The 22,840-nt window shown below is 42.0% G+C and overlaps 1 protein-coding gene across 3 annotated transcripts in view; it reads right to left on the bottom strand.

The window, feature by feature from the left end:
* Positions 1–22,840, bottom strand: part of STK39 (serine/threonine kinase 39) — a 319,217-nt gene that overhangs the window by 99,978 nt on the left and 196,399 nt on the right. For all 3 annotated transcript variants that reach the window (XR_009740264.1, XM_061436130.1, XM_061436142.1), the window contains 2 exons: positions 21,046–21,108; positions 18,415–18,482 (listed from right to left, as the gene is read on the bottom strand). Coding sequence is in view for 2 of the 3 variants with exons in the window: in XM_061436130.1 (XP_061292114.1) it covers positions 18,415–18,482; positions 21,046–21,108 (131 nt within the window). In the remaining variant the exon portion in view is untranslated. The remainder of the gene's footprint in view (positions 1–18,414; positions 18,483–21,045; positions 21,109–22,840) is intronic.

Here is a 22,840-nt window from a genome sequence, read left to right as displayed (position 1 = left end):
TGAAAAATAAAGTCTTAAAAAAAAAGTCAAGGAAACAGATTCTTCTCTAGAGGCTCCTAAAAGGACACAGTCCTTCTGACACCTTGATTTTAGCCCAGTGAGACCATATAGACTTCTGACTTGCAGAACTATAAGATAATTAATTCGTGCTGTCTTAAGCCAGTAGGTTTGTGGTAATTTATTATAGCAGCTATAGAAAACTAATACAAAGACCAACCAATGCAATTCACTGGACAGCAGAGATTTCCCACTATACCACCAGCTAACAACTATGTGAATTTTACCAAGGGGAACAGAGAACTCTAGCACTCTGGGAATTGCAAAATAAGTTGAAAGTATATTCCAGGGAGTCTGGTTTCAATGGGGAAAGAAATGTTAGTGCAAAGAAAGGCCCCAAACTTAAATATGCTTGTTACCTTTCCAAGACTCAACATTTCGAGGAAGAAATCTTACCGTTCATTATCTCCAGGGATATGGTAACTGAGAACTGAAATAATTTTGCAAACAGACCTCAGAATTATTCAGCTCTGATCAAGAGGACGAGTCCTAAGAGACACCCTTCCCTGAGAAAACTGGAGAGAATTTTTAGAATGCTAAGAGCAGCAGGTTACCTCATCAGCAGCTAGGAAAGGTGGAATATAAAAAAGGATAAGAGAGACAGCCTCTGCCCAGTGACAGAAAGGAGAACTTAAAATACGTAGCTGTTTGCTAAAGTTTTGGGCTATTTGCAGCCAAGGTATCAGGTAATTAACACTGACTTAAATGATGCCAAAATTTAAGGTACTCACTATTTTTAAGACATTTTTCTCTTCATGCCAATCTGTGTGATGACATTAAAAAAAAAAAAAAAAAAGCTCAAGAGAAGAAGCAGGAGAACACAGAAAATGTGAAAGTCCCAGAAATGCAGTCAGTCTAGCAAGACTGACTGACTGCTGACCAGAGGATGGCAGGACTTACAGTGAGAGAGAGTTATAGCAAAGGGGCTAACCCTCCACAGGCTGATCGGGGGCTCTGGTTCCGGGCACTGATGGTGCCTGGGATACTGCACAATTCCCTGCCCTTTGGAGGCTGGATGAGGAATGCCCTGAAGACATTCTGCATCAGAACTGCAGTCATGGGTAAGCTCCACCGAGGCATGCTGGCTGCCACCTTTAAGCTGCACGCAGGACTGAGGACATCTTTTTTTTTTTTTTTTTTTTTTTAAAAACTAGGGAAACTTCTACTAGAGAAGGGTCTGGAGGAAATAGCATTTCATGCCAACACTTCAAAACTCACACGCTGAGAACTGGTCATGAGACCCAGGGGCAGTACAGTCAAAGGATGCTGGTAACAAACCCTTGGGGAAGTAATCCAAGCTGGACACATAGGAAAGGCAGAGGATACTTCTGTAGGAATGTTCATTCAGCATGATTTTGTTCATATCTCTGCCACAAAAACAATCTCACAATTCTTATAGCATACAGTCTGTATGTATTCTAAAAAAAACCCAAACTGCAGGGATGTTCATTCAGCATGACTGTTCATATCTCTGCCACAAAAACAATCTCACAATTCTTATAGTATGTAGCCTGTATGTATTTTAAAAAATAAACTAGAGATTATACCTAAAGTATTATTTTACTTAGGAATTTTTATAGAAGAAATCTAGTTAAAAAAAAAAAAGAAAGTATTTTTGTACACATTTCCACTACAACATCAAAAACTACTGTTCCACTATAACATCTTTAGCCATGCTATGCTATGCTAAGTCGCTTCAGTCCTGTCCAACTCTGTGCGACCCCATAGACGGCAGCCCACCAGGCTCCCCCGTCCCTGGGATTCTCCAGGTAAGAACACTGGAGTGGGTTGCCATTTCCTTCTCCAATGCATGAAAGTGAAAAGTGAAAGTGAAATCGCTCAGTCGTGTCCGACTCTTAGCGACCCCATGGATTGCAGCCTAACAGGCTCCTCCGTCCATGGGATTTTCCAAGCAAGAGTACTGGAGTAGGGTGCCATTGCCTTGTCCGATCTTTAGCCATATACATACGTAAAAAACTTGTGAGGCACTGTGATATTAAAAGTTTGTGGAAAATGTTAAGAATCATTCAGTTGGCATTTGTGCAATACACATGTACAATATTAAGGGTCTAGCACATGCTAAGCGGTGTGTAAGGCTCTAAGACAATAAAGGCAAATCTCTCATCTCCTCTAATGGTTATATGCCCCACATGTCACTTCTTCTAACCCCAGGCTGCTCACAGCAAGCAACCAAGGGAGGATGTCTTAAAGAACATGCATTGGAGGGAAGAACCCAAAAGAACAGCTGCAAAGTAGAGCCTGGTGTTTATGTTCTACTGTTGTGAGCACATTACACCCAGAAATCACTCATTTCTGTGGCTTCTCAGTGCAATGGCTTAGTTAAAACCCTAAGAACTTAGATTTAACAGAGTAAGGTAGCTACTATGTGATCAGTGACGTCTCCTGATGACCAAGAGCCACAACCCGCCCCATGTGCTTTGATACTCGGCTTGCTCAGCTATGTCTCTCCAGGTTTATCAAAGTCTGAGAGCATCTCAGTCAGTCAGTTCAGTTCAGTCACTCAGTCCTGTCCGACTCTTTGCGACCCCATGAATCTCGCAGCACACCAGGCCTCCCTGTCCATCACCAACTCCCGGAGTTCACTCAGACTCATGTCCATCAAGTCAGTGATGCTATCCAGCCATCTCATCCTCTGTCGTCCCCTTCTCCTCTTGCCCCCAATCCCTCCCAGCATCAGAGTCTTTTCCAATGAGTCAACTCTTCCCATGAGGTGGCCAAAGTACTGGAGTTTCAGCTTAAGCATCATTCCCTCCAAAGAAATCCCAGGGCTGATCTCCTTCAGAATGGACTGGTTGGATCTCCTTGCAGTCCAAGCGACTCTCAAGAGTCTTCTCCAACACCACAGTTCAAAGGCATCAATTCTTCAGTGCTCAGCTTTCTTCACAGTCCAACTCTCACATCCATACATGACCACAGGAAAAACCACAGCCTTGACTAGACGGACCTTTGTTGGCAAAGTCAGCAAGGTCTAAATCCAATGCTAGAGGGGATTTTTCTACTGGGCAGTTTTCAACCGTCATTTTTGCACATATAAGCTTTCATATACTGCCATTCTGAAGAACCGAGAACTCTGTAAATATCAAATAATACTTTTAAAGTAATATGTTTTGATTCATTCAGTCAAAATATAAGGAAGTTATTTAAAAGGATTGTGTAGATTTACACTCATGGATATGACAAGATATCAAAGACATTACAAACAAAGCAGATCTTGAAACACTATGTGTTACGTGAAATAAAATATAACATTAAACAATTTAAGTGTAAATTAACATAAGTGTAGAAAAGAGTAGAAGAATATTTGTCAAGAGGCTAATAATGATGTATCTCTGGGTATCTCTTATGAGATTCCATAATAAGATTATGGAAGACTTTATTTCTTGTTCTTTTAATTTCATTTTCTAAATTTCTAAGATGCCCATATATTGCTTGAAAGTAAAGAACTCTAGCGGTGGGTAAAGAATCCTCCTGCAATGCAGGAGGCCTGGGTTTGATCCCTGAGTCAGGAAGACCCGTGGAGGAGGGCATGGCAATCTACTCTAGTATTCTTGCCTGGGGAATTCCATGGAGGAAGGAGCCTGGCAGGCTACAGCCCATAGCGTTGCAAAGAGTCAGACACAACTGAGGGGACTGAGCACAAAGAACTCTACACACTCCCTATTGCTGAAAGTATCTGCACTCACAAACATCCTCTTGCTCTCAGAAAAAAGGGCATTATCTCACAATGGGTCTTCTCAGGTGGCACTAGTGGTAGAGAATCTGTCTGAAAATGCGGGAGGCACCAGGGATATCTGGAAAATTCCATGGACAAAGGAGCCTGGTGGGCTACCGTCCATGGGGTCTCAAAAAAGCAAACGTGACTATGCACACACCCACAACACACACATCCCACAATGAATGGTTTTTCATTCTTCTATTTTTCTTCCCTTACTTGACCAAATTTTCCTGAATACAAACCTTCCTTTAGCACATTTACCAGCAGAAGGATTTTGTAAATGCAAGACCAACAGCCTGCACTACCCATCTACACTTACACCATCTCCTTGGACCACACCATCAATAACACTGGATTAAATCCAAACACCCAGTCTCCAGCCTAAGTGTATTGTCTCTGTGACTGCAGGAAAGTTACTTAACATCCCTGATCTTTCTTTGCCACCTGTGAGTAGCCAACACAGGATGAAAGGAAAAATTAAATCAGGCAAGTGATGCGGCAGTGCTTTTAAAATTTTAAGACACTAGAAATGCTAACTGCTATTTTCATCATCATCTGTGGTGTCTCCTCCAAAATATTTTCAGGTATTCCTGTCACAATATTTAATGATGAGCCTATCGTGAAAAACTGTTAAAAGACTACTTAGGTAAAATGTCAATGAGAAGACAGGTAAATATAACAATCCTATGAGAACACGAGTTTCTAACAGCATTCAGAATGGAGCTGAATAGAGCACGGCCACAGGATCAAGTGGTGTTGATCAGCATGTTCAACAGACCCAGATTCAAGACCCATCTCTGCTTCATCTGGACTGGAAGATATTGGTCAAGTAACCCCCATGACTTTACATCTTAGTTTTTCACCAGTGAGATATTAGTAACAAGTTGTAGAGGTTCTGTGATGATTAAACAGGACAAAGCACACACAGTGCTTATCTTGGTGCCTGGTCCGTGGTAGGAACCCCATCTTTCTGGAGGACCTCACTTACAATATAGCCGAGATGTGCAACAGTGACTCCAATTCTCAGAGGAAGGGAAATGATCAGAGGAGAATATTTCAAAAAATAAAGTAAAATGCTAATTATTTTTCATATTAAAGAATAGAATTTGTAATAACTTGGTGCCTGCATAATAATCCATACCACTCTACTTAAAAATGTAGTCTTGTCAGAAATCATTTAAGTCTGTTAAAGCCCATACCAAAGACCAGAGCCTGACAGTCTCTCTGGATTCAACCCAACCATTACTCTTCTTAAAACGTGAACGTTGAAAAAAATAAACACTGGTTACTATGGGAACAAGGAACCCAAAGATAACATTTAGACAAAAGGGCCCTTGCCTTCCTTTAACTACCCAGAGCTCTTCTTTTCACCAGTCTTCTTATGCCATTTATTACTTTCTACCTTGTGTTAGAGTCATTTGTGCAGGGTCTGATCTATCCGCCTACACAGTAAACTCTTTGAGTGCAGAAACCCTGTCATATTCATCTTTGGATTTCCAACAAAGCCTTGCACAAGAAAGCCGTAAATAAGTAGTTTGTTGAGGGGGGAAGAAGAGCACATACTAAAAAGCACTGCCACAATTGAAAACTATGATTAGACTATTTAACCCTTGGGGGAAAAGTTAATCAAGCCTCCCAACCACTTGACTAGTAAGAATTATGCAATTAACCCGATTTTAGGCTAGAGAATCATTTAAGAGTTCTAATTCCTGCTGCATGATGATAACATGGAATTAGAATTCAGGCATACTGATACTAAAACGGTGAGCAAAGTTGTTTTTAACAGTGTTAGCTTTTGTATGAAATTATAACAAGCTAAGTCTATACTTCACCCATATCCATGTTTACCTGTTAATAGAAAAACTAAAATAATATTAGGAAGTCAAATTCAGTAACATTGTCATGCTAAAGGATTTCTGTAAAATAAATATCCAATTCTAGAGCTCATTTCCCCCTACAAACAAGAAAGCTATTTTGTTGGTGTACAGTCTTTAATTGACCCATCAAGGTCGAATGGTATTGCTGATTAATAACCAGGTAAATTCATTATTAGCAAATTAATGGAACAGATCAAAGCATATGTGTCGCAACTGTCACAGTTGCCTTCAGCTAAACTAACTGCAACCCACGGGGCTGAGCTGTCAAACCATGAACAGCATCCAACACAAAGGAATTAACAGTTTGACTAAGTTTATCATTTTTCCATATCACTGAGCCTGACTCCAAAAACATGTTTTATGTCAAATATGACTATTCTACTTTATGAAAAATATACTAGTGACAAAATATTTGTGCAATGCCTAACTCGAAACAGAAACTGTAATCGCATCTACAGACAGTTATATAAATTATGAGGTAGCTCACTTGGTAATTTTCTCCAGTGATGTGTTTAACAGGATTTCCTTATCTTACACTAATTTTATGATACTCAATTTTTTTGACATTACCATACAGGAAATGGTAACCCACTCTGGTGCTCTTGCCTGGAAAATCCCACGGACAGAGGAGACTGGTGGGCTACAGTCCATGGGGTCACAAAGAGTAAGACACGTCCGGGCGATTTACTTACTTACTTACTTACACACAATGGACAAAGAAGCAGAAAAATACATACAAAGAAAAAGAAAAACCTACATGTTAACTATCTCCAGCACTTAACATGGAGATCTAAGGTCTAATCCTTTCTCTCCAACCTTACATATAACGGCTCAGTTTAAAAAGCAAATTAAACATCTAAAACTCAGTGCAGCCAAATAAACATTAAAAAAAAAAAAAAGCAAATTAAAGCAATATTGTATTTTTCCAAAGAAGATATTAACCTTTGTCTTCTCAGTCTTTTGCCTATGTGCCTATGATCACTAGAAATGAGTAACTGATAAATAAATGTTTTCCTAGTAGCTAAAATGAATTTGTCTTTAATTTACAGAATGTGATGCTTTGAGAAGAATTTCTCAGGAAGGTGAGCTTTATCTGGCATCTTGGAGGAAGGAAGCATATTCCCAGCAGGTAGGTCTATAAAATGCTATGTAAAAAAGGAAGAGTCACCTTTTTAAGAGGTGAAAAAGAACCCATATAGTATTAGTTAATACTTGATGAAATGCTCGCTTGAACTGATGTCTACTCACCAGCCTGTGGAGCATGACACACATACATTTCATGCTCAAGTCATCTCAGGGGATAAGGCAGGCAGGCACACTGCTTCCTGACACCCAGCAGCCATGTGCCGTCTAATGATCCACATACATATGTCTGAATCTTAAGGTCTAGATGGAAATGCGAAAAGGGTACAAAGCAGCACACGGATTTTCTCAAATCTGATCCACACTTGGCCAGAACAATCTTTTAGCTTCCCCACACAGGCTGCTTTGAGAGACAAACAGCTTGTCGGGCTCAGAACAAAGGGCCTGCTGGCGGGGACCAACACTAGATGGCAGATTTTCTCCTTGTACTTTTGCTGCTGTGGCTTAATTTTTACAATGTTGTGCTGCTTTCTAGATTGCAGATTTTGACATGCTATGCGCATGCAACTTTGAAGGTTCTGGGAGAATTCAGACCTATAAGGGGGTGCTGGTGGTAACAGAAGAGGGCAGGAGACTCACCCTGCACACAAGAGATCACTGAGGGCAACTCTATAACCCATATATGCTCCATGATTCATACTCTAAATCTGAAGCCATCACTCTAAATCCTGCAAGGGTGTGCTTGTAGAATCCTCTAGGAGTGTTTTTATATGCTGTTCCCATTTCAACGGTAATTACACTCACGTGCACACTTATATTCTGGGTGTGTGTGCGTGCCCAGTTCCAGTCGTGTCCAACTCTTTGCGACCCTATAGGCTGTAGCCCACCAGGCTCCTCTGTCCATGAGATTCTCCAGGCAAGAATACTGGAGTTGGGTGCCATGCCCCGCTCCAACGGATCTTCACAACCCAAGGATCCAACCAGTGTCTCGTGCGTCTCCTGCATTGCTGGCAGATTGTTTACCGCTAAGCCACCAGGGAAGTCTTTATATTCAGACATCAGGATAATGTCTATTTCAGGAGCTAAGCTACTGATTCAGTTGAAATTCACAATCTTTACCCTCAAGTGATCGCTTACCTAGAGTCAGACATCCTGGAATGTGAAGTCAAGTGAGCCTTTAGGAAGTATCACTATGAACAAAGCTAGTGAAGGTGGTGGAATTCCAGTTGAGTGATTTCAAATCCTAAAAGATGATGCTGTGAAAGTGCCATCAAATTTGGAAAACTCAGCAGTGGCCACAGGACTGGAAAAGGTCAGTTTTCATCCCAATCCCAAAGAAAGGCAATGCCAAAGAATGCTCAAACTACCACACAATACTCATCTCACACGCTAGCAAAGTAATGCTCAAAGTCTCCAAGCCAGGCTTCAACAGCACATGAACTGTGAACTTCCAGATGTTCAAGCTGGAGTTAGAAAAGGCAGAGGAACCAGAGATCAAACTGCCAACATCCGCTGGATCATCAGAAAAGCAGAGAGTTCCAGAAAAACACCTATTTCTGCTTTATTAACTATGCCAAAGCCTTTGACTGTGTGGATCACAACAAAGTGTGGAAAATTCTGAAAGAGATGGGAATACCAGACCACCTGACCTGCGTCTTGAGAAATCTGTATGCATGTCAGGAAGCAACAGTTAAGAATCAGACATGGAACAACAGACTGGTTCCAAATAGGAAAAGGAGTACATCAAGGCTGTATATTGTTTACCCTCCTTATTTATCTTATATACAGAGTACATCATGAGAAATGCTGGACTGGATGAAGCACAAGCTGGACTCAAGATTGCCGGGAGAAATATCAATAACCTCAGATACGCAGATGACACCACCCTTATGACAGAAAGCAAAGAACTAAAGAGCCTCTTGATGAAAGTGAAAGAAGAAAGTTGGCTTAAAACTCAACATTCAGAAAACTAAGATCATGGCATCTGGTCTCATCACTTCATGGCAAATGGATGGGGAAACAGTGACAGACTTTATTTTTGGGGGCTCCAAAATGACTGCAGATGGTGACTGCAGCCATGAAATTAAAAGACGCTTGCTCCTTGGAAGAAAAGTTATGACCAAACTAGACAGCTTATTAAAAAGCAGAGACATTACTTTGCCAACAAAGGTCCATCTAGTCAAAGCTATGGTTTTTCTAGTAGTCAGGTATGGATGCGAGAGTTGGACCATAAAGAAAGCTGAGCACCAAAGAACTGATGCTTTTGAACTGTGGTATTGGAGAAGACTCTTGAGAGTCCCTTGGACTGCAAGGAGATCCAACCAGTCCATCCTAAATGAAATCAGTCCTGAATGTTCATTGGAAGGACTGATGCTGGAAGCTGAAACTCCAATACTTTGGCCACCTGATGTGAAGAACTGACTCATTGGAAAAGACCCTGATGCTGGGACAGATTGAAGGTGGGAGGAGAAGGGGATGACAGAGGATGAGCTGGTTGGATGGCATCACCAACTCAATGGACATGAGTTTAAGTAAACTCCAGGAGTTGGTGATGGACAGGGAGGCCTGCCATGCTGCAGTCCATGGGGTCACAGAGTCAGACACGACTGAGCGACTGAACTTAACTGAACCCTCAAGTGATAATCACTGGTGCAGCCTATTCATCCCACCAACATTTCCCTGGTGAATTTACTCTCCAGGTCTCCTATACAACTATCTCCTCATCTCTCCAACCTCAAACATCTTTTCATTCATTTCTGTCAATGATGACATTCCTTACCTTACTGAAAGAGCAGAATCAACAGAAAAAGACTTCTACAAGTCTGTACCTAAACCCACCAATCTCCTTGAACTTCTGCCTGCCCTCCCATCACTGTGGCTGCATGTCGAACAGTCATCTCTCCATTCTCCTGTCTAAGGCTGACATCTACTCTGATGCCTGGTCATCATTGCTTCCCATCCATCTGAGGACATTAGGATTACCAATGTCCCTTCTCTTATTTCATTTTCCTACTCTACTGGATCATTTTCATTAAACAAGCTTTAAAAACAACCAACCTCCCTTCATCCTTTATTTTCATTGAGCTATCATCCCATTTCTCTGCTCCCCTGTATAGAAAATTTCTAGAAGAGTCATCCATACTCGTAAGTCATCTATCTTTGTTACATCATGCTTTATCTTGCCACTCTGCCCTGAACCCAGTATTGTAACACAGCACAGTAAGCCCAAGCCCTTAGCACAGAAGCCATTGCTCTGCATCATCACTCCACAGCCTGTTACCAGGCAATGGGTCCGGCCCAGCCATTGGTCAGTGCCTCAGTGGGCCCCGCCCACAAGCAACCAACAGTTAAGAAAGGACAGTTAGTGAGGGGATTCAGGCAACAGTGGAGTGTGGTCATGAGGTGGAGAGTGTGGTAAGAGGCAGATCCTGACCTTCGCCCCTAGGCCCTCCAGCTCACCCAACCTTGGGCCAGCCCGTGAGCTGGGGGGCCCAGAGAACAGGCTTGGGGCTGTGTCTTAAAGGGCTTCAGAATCCTCACCAAGGCCACCCACCATCTTTGGCCCAGGCCTTGAGGCAGTGGTGAACCTTGCCACCATCCTGGTTTCTGCGACCTAAGAGCAGAGGCAGTGTGCCTGGGTCGCAGTCTATGGGACCTCCTGGTCTCTCCCTTTTGGGTGGCCTGAGGAGCCTAAGGGTCAGTTGGGTTGGACGTCTGGCTCCTTCAGCGACGACGGCTGGGCAGGATGTGGGTTCTGCTGCCTCTTAGACAGGACCTTGGAGGGTGAAAGCTGTACCGTGGGATCTCGCCCTTTCTTGTCAGGACAGAGAATAACATTCATTTGCTAGAGATTTACAGGAACATTGTTACTTGATCATGACCTGACTTCAAAAACAAAGGATCTGACACCAGTAAGTCTGCAACAACTAACCACACCCCTCCCTCACCTTTCTGCTTTTAAAGAGGCTTTGCTGAAAGCTTTCAGTAGCTTTGGGCTCAGGCCTTAAGAACCATCTCCTTCCATGGAAGGGCCACCTCCTTCTATGGCCCTGTAATAAATCTTTCCCTGTTCCAAACTCCACTGTTTTGGTATTGTTTGGCCTTACTGTGCATCGGGCACACAGACTTGGTGATGTTCCATAACACTATCAGGCTTTTGTCTCCAGCACTCCACTGAAATAACTTGCCAAGGTCAAGAATGTGCTGCCTTTTGCCAAATACAATAATGAATTCTCAGTTCCCATTGTACTTGATCTACGAATAACAACTGATGCAGCTTTCCACTCCTTCTTTCTTGAGATACTTCCTCTGTTTGGCTTGACAAAGTATAAGGCAAAGTGAAAGTCACTCAGCCGTGTCCAGCTCTTTGAGACCCCATGGACCATACAGTCCATGGAATTCTCCAGGCCAGAATACTGGAGTGGATAGCTATTCCATCCTCCAGGGGATCTTCCTAACCAAGGGGTCGAACCCAGGTCTCCTGCACTGTAGGTGGATTCTTTACCAGATGAGTCACCATTCTCTCCTTGACCTCACCAGCCTGTCCTCACCCACCTGCTGACTGCTCCTTATCCATGCACCACCTGAGTGTGCAAGACCAATTTTCTCTTCACCACTCCCCTCCTACGTAAGCTCATGCAATTCTATCGCTTTAAAAACTATATGCACCAAACAGTTCTCAAATTTATTTATCTTGGCCCAGAAATATATCTCCTTTGAAATCTCAGCTCATGTACCCAAATGCCTACTTGACATCATTACATAGATCTCCACTAGACAACTCAAACTGAACATGCAAAACTGAATTCTTGATTCTGCCCCAAACCTGCACTCCCTTCCCAATCTCAGGAGACAGCAACTCCACTCATTTGTACTTTCAGGCCCAAACCCTGAGTAATCTTTTTGTACTAGAGCACAGTGAGGACAGCCCTTAGCGTGCAGGTATTGCTGCAGGCCATTCCCCTGTGCCCTTTCACCAGGCAGTGGTCCCACTCAGGCACAGGTCAGTGCTGCTACAGGCCCCTCCCACAAGAAAGTGTTAATGAGTGACCACCGGGGGTCCTGCTCAGTCACTGGTCCCTGCTGCAGTGGGCCCTGCCCACAAGCTACCAACTGTCAAAAAGCCACAGTTAGTGAGGGGATTCAGCCAACCGGGGAGTGGTAGCTGTGAGATGGAGAGTGAGTTAAGACGCAGATCCCAACCTTTTCCCTGGGGCCCTCCAGCTCATTCAGCCTTGGACCAGCAGGTGAGCTGGGGAGCCCAGGGAACAGGCTGGGGCTGTGTCCTGCAGAGCTCCAGAGCCCTCATCAGGGCCACCCACTGCCTGGGTCCAGCCCTTGAGGTGACAGCGAACCTTTTCCCCATCCCTGCCTCTGAGACCTAATGGCAGTGGCCGTCTGCAAAGGATACAGTCTGTGGGACCATACAGGTGGCCCGGGGAACCTGAGGACCAGCTGGGTCCTGGGCTCCTGGCTTCCTCAGCAATGACAGCTGGGCAGGTCTGTGGACCTGGACCTCAGGGAGCTGCCAACTGAGATCAGCCTGCTCTTAGTCAGGATCTGGACCCTGAAGGGGGAAAGCTGTCCCTTTCTTGTCAGGACACGGACTAACATTCATTCATTACCCTACCAAACCTGACCTCCAGTACAAAGAATCTGACACCAAGAAGTTTGCAACAACTAATGACACCTCCTCCCTCACCTTTTCTATAAAAGGTCTTTGCTGAAAGCTTTCGAGAAGTTTCGGGTTTTTAAGACATGAGGCACCCATCTCCTTGCATGGTCCTGCAATAAACCTTACTATGTTCCAAATGCCAGTGTCTGGCCTCACTGGGTACACAGACTTGCATTTTGAATAATATTCTGAGTTCTCTCTCCTCCATCCAGAAGTCTCCAGATTATCAATCTGTTTATTAATCACCACCTCCATTATTCCCCACCCTGGTCCAGGTCACAGCATCATTTTTTGCACCACAGCAATAGCCTGACAACAGGCTCTCTGCTTCTACCCTAAAGTCTCTCTATGGGATCTATTCTCCATAAGGTAATCACAGTGCTTATTTTAAAATTTAACTCAGATCATGCAGCTCTTCTGCTCACAAACCTTCAATGGTTTTCCATGCACAAACAGTGAAATCCAAAGTCTTCACCACAGGGTATATGGCCCTACATGATTCAGCCCCTGATAATCCTCTGACCTCACTCCCTACCACTCTGGCCACACTAGTTCCCTGGCTGTTTCTATAACTGCTTAAGACATGCTTCCTGCTCAGAATCTTTGCAATCAGCTTTGCTCTGCCTAAAAGTCGCTTGCTCCACACAACCTTACGGCTGATTCCTCACTTCTGTCAGAGGTCTGCTCAAATATCCCTTTACTTAGACAGCACTTTTATGGTATGTAGAATTCTATAATGGCCTCCAACCTTCCTGTCCCCTGGTGTAAGTGCCCTGTGTAATCCTCTCCTCTGAGTCTGACCCACAGCTTTAAATACGATGGACTCTCACTCCTGTAATTATGTTACATTTTATAGCAAAAGTGAAGGGATTTTGCAGATATAATTCAAATTCCAAATCAGTTGATTTTTACTTAATCAAAAAGAGGATTAATTCTAGAGACTTCACTGGTTGTCCAGAGGTTATGACTCAGCCCTCCCAGTGCAGAGGATCCGGGTTTGACCTCATCAGAGAACTAGTTCCCTCATGCCACAGCTGAAGATCTCACAAGCTGCAACCAAGACCCAGTGCAGCCAAATAAATATTTTTTAAAACAGGAGATTATTCTAGATGAGACTGGCTAAATTAGGTGAAAAATCTTTAACAGAGGGACTGAGCCCTTGGAGGGGAGGGGAGTTGGTCTCTGGCTGCCTCTGAAGAAAGCAGTCACGCTATTAACTGTCTAGACTGGGGCTGGCCTACAAGAGCCAAGGAAGGAACTGCAAGGAACTGAATTCTGCCCACACCCAGATGACCTTGAAAGAAGCCCGTAGCTCCAGGTGAACAGGCCTTAACTGCTGTCTGGTGAGACATGGCACTCTCCTACAGTCTCCTAGGTAGACTATGTCTGGATTTCTGACCTACAGAAGCTGTGAGATAATAAATTGACACTGTTTTAAGCCACAAAGTTTTTGGTAACCTGTTACACGGCAGTAGAAAACTAACATGCGTTCCTTAATAGAGAATAGCACCATCAGACTTTCTAGCCTCCTGATGGCAGCTTTTCCATCAGAGAAATCGAGATATCATATCAGTAATGCTCCTATTGGACTCGTTCCCTACCTCTAACATGTAAGCTCCTGGAGGGCAAGAAATTTGTCTTCTGTCTCTTCCCTTGTTGCATCATGAGGCCTAGAACAGTGGCGTGCACAAGGCAGGTGCTCGATAAACATCTATAGGATGAATGAGTGTATCTGCTGTTTATGTTTACATCAGCACAGAGTGATCTCAAAAACTTAACAGCATTTAACTTTTAAGTTTCAAAGGCTACTTCTCAAATTACAGTTGACCTTCAAACAACAGGGATTTGAACTGTGCTGGTCAAGTTATATGTGGATTTTTTTTCCCAACATACCACAGGACTACATAGCCTGTGGTTGATTAAATCTGTAGATGTGGAACTGTGTCTACAGAGGGTTATAAAGTTAAAAGTGGATTTTCTACTTTGTTGGGAGTCAGTGCCCCTAATCCCCACACTGTTCATTACTGTATAAGGAGTGCCCTTGAAGGAATCCAACAATATATTCTGAAAGATTTGTGAGTTCTCAAAAGAAAAACACTAGTATAAACAAATATCCTGTAAACAATTAGACATAAACATATGTTTGCTAAAAATAAGCTCTATTAAAATTCACTTTTTTTTGAAAGTATCATTGATTCATTTCATTTTCAGAACACTATTAATAGATCCTTTTACATTAGCCTTCTCAATAGCTAGTTAAATGTTGACTAAAAGGCAGTAGAATCAATGGGATTTGATTGAGCAACTATACCAAAAAATACTAGTTAATTGTTGAAAGTCATTCAGAAAGCAAATAGTTTCTAAGAGATACCAGAAAGTTCTGTCCTGCTTGAACTGTTGAACACATTGATCAGTGTTTTGATTAAAGACACAAAAGATAGGGTCATCAAACTGACAAGTGATGTATATACAAACACTGTCTCTAATAAAGACAGACACAGTGACAGGAGCGAAATGTACAGAGGGCAAGCAATGAGTCAAAATCAACAGGTCCATTATTATACTGACAAACGGTAAGACATACACAGAGTTTTACAACACAAGTAGCAATTCAGAATCAGATTTGGTAGCATTTCAAATGGGGAAAAAAAAAAAAAACCAACCAAGAACAGAGATTTTTTTAATTTGACTGATGGGTCAAGCTAAATTCATCAACAAATTACACAGCTATTGTAAAAGGCAATGAAAACTTGGGCTGATTTAGGAGAAAGAGAGTCCAAATTGCCAAAAATCACATGATATATCTACTGTTCCAGTCTGCTTAGCTCCCACCTGGAATCCTGCATTTAAATATGAGTGCTACATTTAAAAGGAACATGGTTAAATGGAAAAGAGTTTTAGAGGTCAAAGAGGTCTTGCAGTAAACAAAGGTAAATGAATTCCTATCCTGCAGAACTTCTTAGAACCTTTAATGTTAATGTTCTTTGTGATTTCCAAAAAAAGGTGTGTGTGTGTGTGTGTGTGTGTGTGTGTGTGTGATAGATGGATATGACACACTGTTTCTTAATTTATTTGAACATGGAACTCTTTCTTCATGGAGAATCTTGTAACACTAGTGATCTAAGCCGTAAACTCAGGAAAACCACCACCTAGACCCAATGTTCAACATCACTAATTATTAGAGAAACACAAAACTACAATAAGGTATCACCTTACACCAGTGAGAATGGCCATCTTCAAAAAAATCTACAAACAATAAATGCTGGAGAGGGTGTAGAGAAAAGGGGACTCTTTGCACTGCTGGTAGAAATGTAAATTGATACAGCCACAATGGAGAACCGTTTGGAGACTCCTTAAAAACTAAAAACTGAACTATTACATGACCCACCAGTCCCACTACTGGACATATACTTTTAGGAAACCATAATTCAAAAAGACATTCACTCCTATGTTCATTTCAGCACTGTTTACAAGAGCTAGGACATGGAAGCAACCTAAATGTCCATCAACAGATGAATGGATAAAGAAGATGTAGTACATATACCCAATGGACTATTACTCAGCCATTAAAAGGAATGAGTTTGGGTTATTTGTAGAGACGTGGATGGACCTAGAGACTATCATACAGAGTGAAGTAAGTCAGAAAGAGAAAAACAAATTTTGTATATTAACGCATATATATAGAATCTAAAAAATATATGAAAGTGAAAGTGAAGTCGCTCAGTGGTGTCCGACTCTTTGCAACCCCGTGGACTGTAGCCTACCAGGCTCTTCCATCCACGGGATGTTCCAGGCAAGAATACTGGAGTGGGTTGCCATTTCCTTCTCCAGGAAATCTTTCAGACCCAGAGATTGAACCCAGGTCTCCCGCATTGTAGGCAGACGCTTTACCATCTGAGCCACCAGATGAACCTATTTGCAAAACAGAAATATAGACGCAGACGTAGAGAACTAACAAATGGACACCGAAAGGAGAAGGGGCAGGTAAGATTAACTGAGAGACTGGGACTGACATGTATGCACTACTATGCATGGAACAGGTTACACTACCATGCCTGGAACAGGTAACCAGTGAGACCCTGCTGTACTGCACAGAGAACTCTACTCAGTGACCTGTGGTGATCTAGATAGGAGAGGAATCCAGAAGGGCGGGGACACGCATATACAAATGGCTGGCTCACGTTGCTGTACAGCAGAAACTAGCACAGTGTTGTGGTGCGACTATACTCCAATTAAAAAAATGTAGACTAGATGTAGACTAAATGTCAGTAAGGGCCATAAACAAGGAGGAGTAGAAGGGGGATATAGAACTGTATCATGAGAAGCAAGGCCAAAACTATTTTGCCGAGGAAGGGTGAAGAGTAAGCCTGGCAACCAACAAACACTTCTCAGAAAAATGAGGGAATGCAGTTGTTCTGTACTGTCCTGGTACCTAGAGCAATACAGTATTCCCAAGGAAGGCTCAAAATATGCTTTTTAACACTCTCTTCAGGAGATTTTTATCCAGAGGGCCCGATAGTTGCTCTAAGGGTCAGAAATAGAGTCCAGAACAGGATGGTCAGCCAAATCTTCAGGAAGACCACTGCAATTAAAGCTTTTTACTATCACAGGGATGATGGTGGAAACAAGAGTGAGCTGAAGTATGTACAGGGGCTGGTTAATACCCAGCAGGGACATCAAAGAAAAGACACCTGCATTCGTGAAGCAGGAGGTCGGATGACTTCCAACACTGCACTTCCAACAGCACATGCTCAGGGGGCTAGTCTGAAACCTCCACAGTCTCACTCACCCTTATGTCTCAAAGACAAATATGGAGCCCAGCACAGAATGGCTCTCTCAGAAATACTGGTGCAATGTGTGAATAAATGAAGTGAAAAATAAAAGTGTCTGGCTCCAAAGTCAAATGAAAAGAGAATGGCTATTTCATTTTTTGGAGATTGCTAAATACACCAATTGTGAATCACAATCAAGGTTACTCATAAATATAAGGAAATAGTCTTGTAATAATTTCACATCTTGACTTGGAAATCAACTCTGAATTAAATCACACCAAGGGTTGCTGTGAGGTTCCCACAGTAAATATGTGAAAATGCACTGCAGATTGTAAATGACTATCAGAAGGACGGGGTGATTACGGTAATAATAATCCAGCCCAATAGATTATGATAATTCAGAGGGCTGGAAACTAACCTTGAAAATGAAACCAACTTTTATAGCCACAGGTCTGAAAAAGGTCCATTAGCCATGTGTTCTGTTTAATTGTCAAAGGAGGGCATATTTTAAAACACCTTCAAAGATGTGATGGTGTTCTAATTAACCTGGTAAGTTAAGCTATTTATAGTTAACTCTAAGGAAATTTCTTTAGTCATGAGACACCAAATTCTCAACAAAGAATATACATTAAATCAACCTTATATTTAGAAATTCTCAAAATAGAAAGCTTTCTTTCACTAGATACAAAGACTAGACTGTCAGATACTATATTTGTATCCCTTTCCTAGAAGACTGAGGGTTCTTTCAAAATATATCTATCATTTCTCCACAGTGGCTGATCAAACCTGTCACTGAAGAATGTTCTGAACAGGCAACTTGTAGTACAAGCAGGGTTTATTTCTGTCAGAGGCTGACTGCTGAAGTGTGAAAGAAACTCATTAAAAATCTCTTACTGTGAACTTACATTGTTAAAAAAGAAAGAAAGAAAAGGGGAAAAGAGAAAGAAAAACCCAAGAAAGAAAAAGGAAGGAAAAAAAAAGAAAAACTTAATGAAGGGTACACTGAGATACACTCATATGGTGCTTTTCTTTCTTATTCTTCTTGAGGAAACAATTACAAGAGAGCAATTAGTCCTGGGAATACAGCCCACACTGACTATCCCAGGAAATCAAATAAGATCATTTTATTTTATGCTAATATTACGAAAAGCTAAGGAAGTAGATTAGAATATTGTACTATAGGAAAAACGACGCAAAACAAACAACATTGTTTACCTTAATCTTAAAACGAGGTTTACGGCACAAGAAGCTTCTCTGTAGTCTTCACTAGCATTGGGTAGGCCCTTTAAAAACAAAACAGCCAACAGTTATAAACTCGGGAAACAAATGCATAAAATCATGATAACCATTGATTCGTAAGAGTCCTTTCTTCCTGGAAATTTCAATACTAGGCCTTTTATTACAGGCCTATTATTTGGGCACAAAACACCTCTGTGTGAAGGCTGGAATGATGTTTATCTCCCATCACAACTGTGGATCTGAATGTTTCATATAGAAAGCCTCAGTAGGAGGATGGGCCCTGTGAACAATTGGTATACGCTGCAGTAAGTCCAAAGAAGAAAGATCAGCCATCTAAAGGGGCACCTTGCAACCTGAGCCATGGACGGCATCTACTGGGCCTTGGGGATGCACAGAGGTTGGGCACTTTAAACTTCAAAGATGCAGAGGAAGAAGGAACCTAGCAGATGAGGCCGTTTGCCTTTCTCACCTAGAACCTGTTTCCTTGAGCACAGATCATCAGTCATGAATGCCTCTACGGAACAGGCCCTTCCTACTTTATGAATCCTTGGACATGAGACCTTCCCGTCAGAGCAGAAAAAATAAGGAATTTTTGGTCAAGACTTGGCTCTGCCACTGACCAGCTTTGCAAACGTGGGCAAGTCATTCTGTGAACGTATTTTCTCATCTACTAAATGGGGATAATATTTGCCTCGAAACTTTCCTGGGAGAACAAATACTATATATGAAAAGGAGTCCAACTATACCATGTTATACAATACTAGGTATCCTAATTCCTTTTTCCATTTCCTTTATTCTTTGCCTTTTGATCCTTTATTATTCCTACATCTCCTTTCATCATTCAACCAATCCCTACAGTTTATCTCAAGGTGCTATACTAAGTTGCCTGCTAAGTTGCTTCAGTTGTGTCTGACTCTGTGTGACTGTAGCCTGCCAGGCTCCTCTGTCCATGGGATTTTCCAGGCAAGAATACTGGAGTGGGTTGTCATTTCGTTCTCCAGGTGAATCTTCCTGACCCAGTGATCGAATCCATGTCTCTTATGTCTCCTGCAATGGCAGGCAAGTTCTTTACTTATGACTAGCACCACCTCGGAGAAGGCAATGGCACCCCACTCCAGTACTCTTGCCTGGAAAATCCCATGGATGGAGGAGCCTGGTAGGCTGCAGTCCATGGGGTCGCTAAAAGTCAGACACGACTGAGCAACTTCACTTTCACTTTTCACTTTCACGCATTGGAGAAGGAAATGGAAACCCACTCCAGTGTTCTTGCCTGGAGAATCCCAGGGATAGGGGAGCCTGGTGGGCTGCCGTCTATGGGGTCGCACAAAGTCAGACACGACTGAAGCAGCTTAGCAGCAACAGCGCCACCTAGGAAGCTAAGTTGCTTAATACAAAGTAAAGACATAAACTGAATCCTGGTTCCACCTCTAAGCTGTTGTGCAACCGTGGATGAGCCACTTGACCTCTGCAAATCTTTGCTTCCTCATCTATAAAACAAGGTCAAAGACTAGATGTCTGACCTGCAACCATGAAAGCCCATCACTCCCTCTCCTATGCATATAGCTATTTCATAAAATAGAGATCAGGTGGAATAGAAATAAATTTAAATGGAATATGCAGATTTAGGGGGAAATTTGATCACCGGGCTGGTAATACTTGATAGTATAACCACTTTGAGCTTCCCGCATAGCTCATCTGGTAAAGAATCCACTTGCAATGTAGGAGACCCCGGTTCCATTCCGGGTTAGGAAGATCCCCTGGAGAAGGGATAGGCTACCCACTCCAGTATTCTTGGACTTCCCTGGCAGCTCATATGGTGAAGTATCTGCCTCACTGCAGGAGGCCTGGGTTCAATCCCTGGATTGGGAAGATCCCCTGGAGGAAAGCATGGCAATCCACTCCAGTGTTCTTGCCTGGAGAATCCCATGGATAGAAGAGCCTGGCATGCTACAGTCCATAGGGTTGCAAAGAGTCAGACATGACTGAGCGACTAAGCACAGCACATAACCACTTTGAGAGCCGAAGGGCTTACTATTAACTAAGTGGCAAAATCAAAATGGGGGGCCTACACTCTGAGTTTGCATAGTCCCTACCCTGGATAGGTCAGCATCCTTCATCAGGACCCAACACAACTCATGGCACATGAGTTCTGTCATATAACTTTTAATATGAATTCATTTCACAGTCACTGAACTATTATTTTTACAAGGAAAGTTGTAGAGATAAACTGGCTCATGAAATTCAAGGATAAAAGAATTACAAAAACGTCGTAGAAATCCAACCAGGAGCATCAATTAACTATAATGTTTTGTGACTGGAACCTAGTAGAATCCTTTTCCCATTTCACACAGTACCAGCAATTTTGGAAGCAGTCTGGTAATCAGTTCTTGCTTTTGAACCTATCATTTAAAGGTTGGAGGCCCTGAGAAGCATGGTCAATAGTGACAGTCCTCTTTTTTCCCATACCCATTAAAAAAGAGAGTTTACAAGCCCCTGCTCTGGAAGCACTACCCTGATACTGTCTATCTTCCTAAAACGTCAGGTTTGTTTTTTTTTTAATCTGTCTGCAAAGCATCTCAAACGTAAATGACAGGCAGAGAAACGTACCTGAGAGTCCTGCACAGAAAGGGACTGTATCTGCTCGGGGATGTTGCTGGCGTTCACCACCATCTGTTAAGAGAGCCACCGTGACAGCACGTTAGGGCACCAAAATGGGACATTAAGGTCAGTGTGGTTACATTAAGTCTCAGTTATCAGAGACAAAAATCTTAAATAATTTAAGTAATTTTAAAGCACCATTTCCTGGAGTGTGGTCCTTTGACAACCTGCATTGGGATCACCAAGGACACCACCTGGCCTAGGATTCAGAATTTCATTGAGACAGGAGAGAATCTGCATCTTTAATAAGGTGCCCGGGTGACCCTTATGCTTCTAGAGAACCACTGAGCTTAAGTGAAAACACACAGACAATTTGGTATTTTAAACTTGATAACAGAAAGATGCTCAAGGACCAATTTTTTTTCTCGTTGCACAACTTCATCTCAAGATGGGAGCCCCTTAATGAAAGGATGTTAGGATTAGCACAACTTGCCCCTTTTAATCATTACTTTGAACAATTTATTTGCAGCACTGGACTTCAAAAAATATCTTCCCCAGAAGAGAATCTAGAGCGAGAGATTATATTTCTCCCTCTAAGCTAGAAACCTGACCCCAATGTGATACCCCAAATATTTCTGCCTCATGCCCCACTTTTGTGAACTCTGCCCTGGAACACAACTTGAAAGACAAACTGAAAGAGACACAGCAGCAAAAAAGAATGAAAAATACATATTATTGCCTAAACTTACTATCAATTCTAAAATTATCAGAAGTCATCAGAAATTCTTTGTGCCAAGAGTTTTCTCAAGTTTGAGCATAAAATTTTTGTATGCTTTTGCAAAGATAACTGTGTGCATGTTTCCACAAAAAATAGTTATTTTTGTGTTAGTAATGAAGAAATAGGGGGAAGTGCACCTGCATCTGCAATTTACTTTGAATTGCATCCAAAATCAAAGATGGACCAACAGATGAATAGACGACTGTGAGATGAAGCAAGTACAGCAATGGCAGAACTGAGGTAACTGCTGGGCAGATGTTCACTATGAAATGCTTTTAATGTTGTCATATTTTGGAAATTTGTCACAGTAAAATGTTGGGGTGAAACGATTATCTTAGAAGAACAATTAACCAGTATTTACTAACCAGCCAGAGGACCTTCGCCCACCCCAAATGAATTCTTGTAAAGAATTTTCCAGACCGATTCCACAATCTTCTTTATCTTTAAATTTTAAAAAAAATATTTATTGAAGTAGAGTTGATTTACAATGTTGTGTTGCTTTCTGGTATACAGCAAAGTGATTCACTTACACATATATATTCTTTTTCATATTCTTCTCCATTACGGTTTATTACAGGATATTGAATATAGTTCCCTGTGCTATACAGTAGCATCTTGTTCATCTGTTTTACATATACTAGTGTGTATCTGCTAATCCCAAATTCCTAATTTAACACCCCCCTACTTTTGCTAATTATATTTGTTTTCTATGTCTGTGAGTCTGTATCTGTTTTGTAAATAAGTTTTTTTTTTTTTTAATGTTTTCGTTTTTCATCCCGAGGCATGTGGGATCTTAGCTTCCTGACTAGGGATTGAACCCTCACCCCCTGCATTGGAAGGCAAAGTCTTAACCACTGGACTCCCAGGGAAGCCCAGTGAAAAGTTCATTCTTAGTTAAGGTTTGAGATACAACCAAAAGCCACATGAGCACCTACAGAATATTCTACCTTTCGTCAAAGAAGTTTTGTAATCTGGAAAATTCTTAATGGCATTTACTACAGGTGACAGCTTCTCTCGTCCCTGGGG

This window comes from Bos javanicus, chromosome 2 (assembly GCF_032452875.1).
Source record: "Bos javanicus breed banteng chromosome 2, ARS-OSU_banteng_1.0, whole genome shotgun sequence".
Classification (NCBI taxonomy): domain Eukaryota; kingdom Metazoa; phylum Chordata; class Mammalia; order Artiodactyla; family Bovidae; genus Bos; species Bos javanicus.
This window is presented reverse-complemented; position numbering and strand designations above follow the sequence as displayed.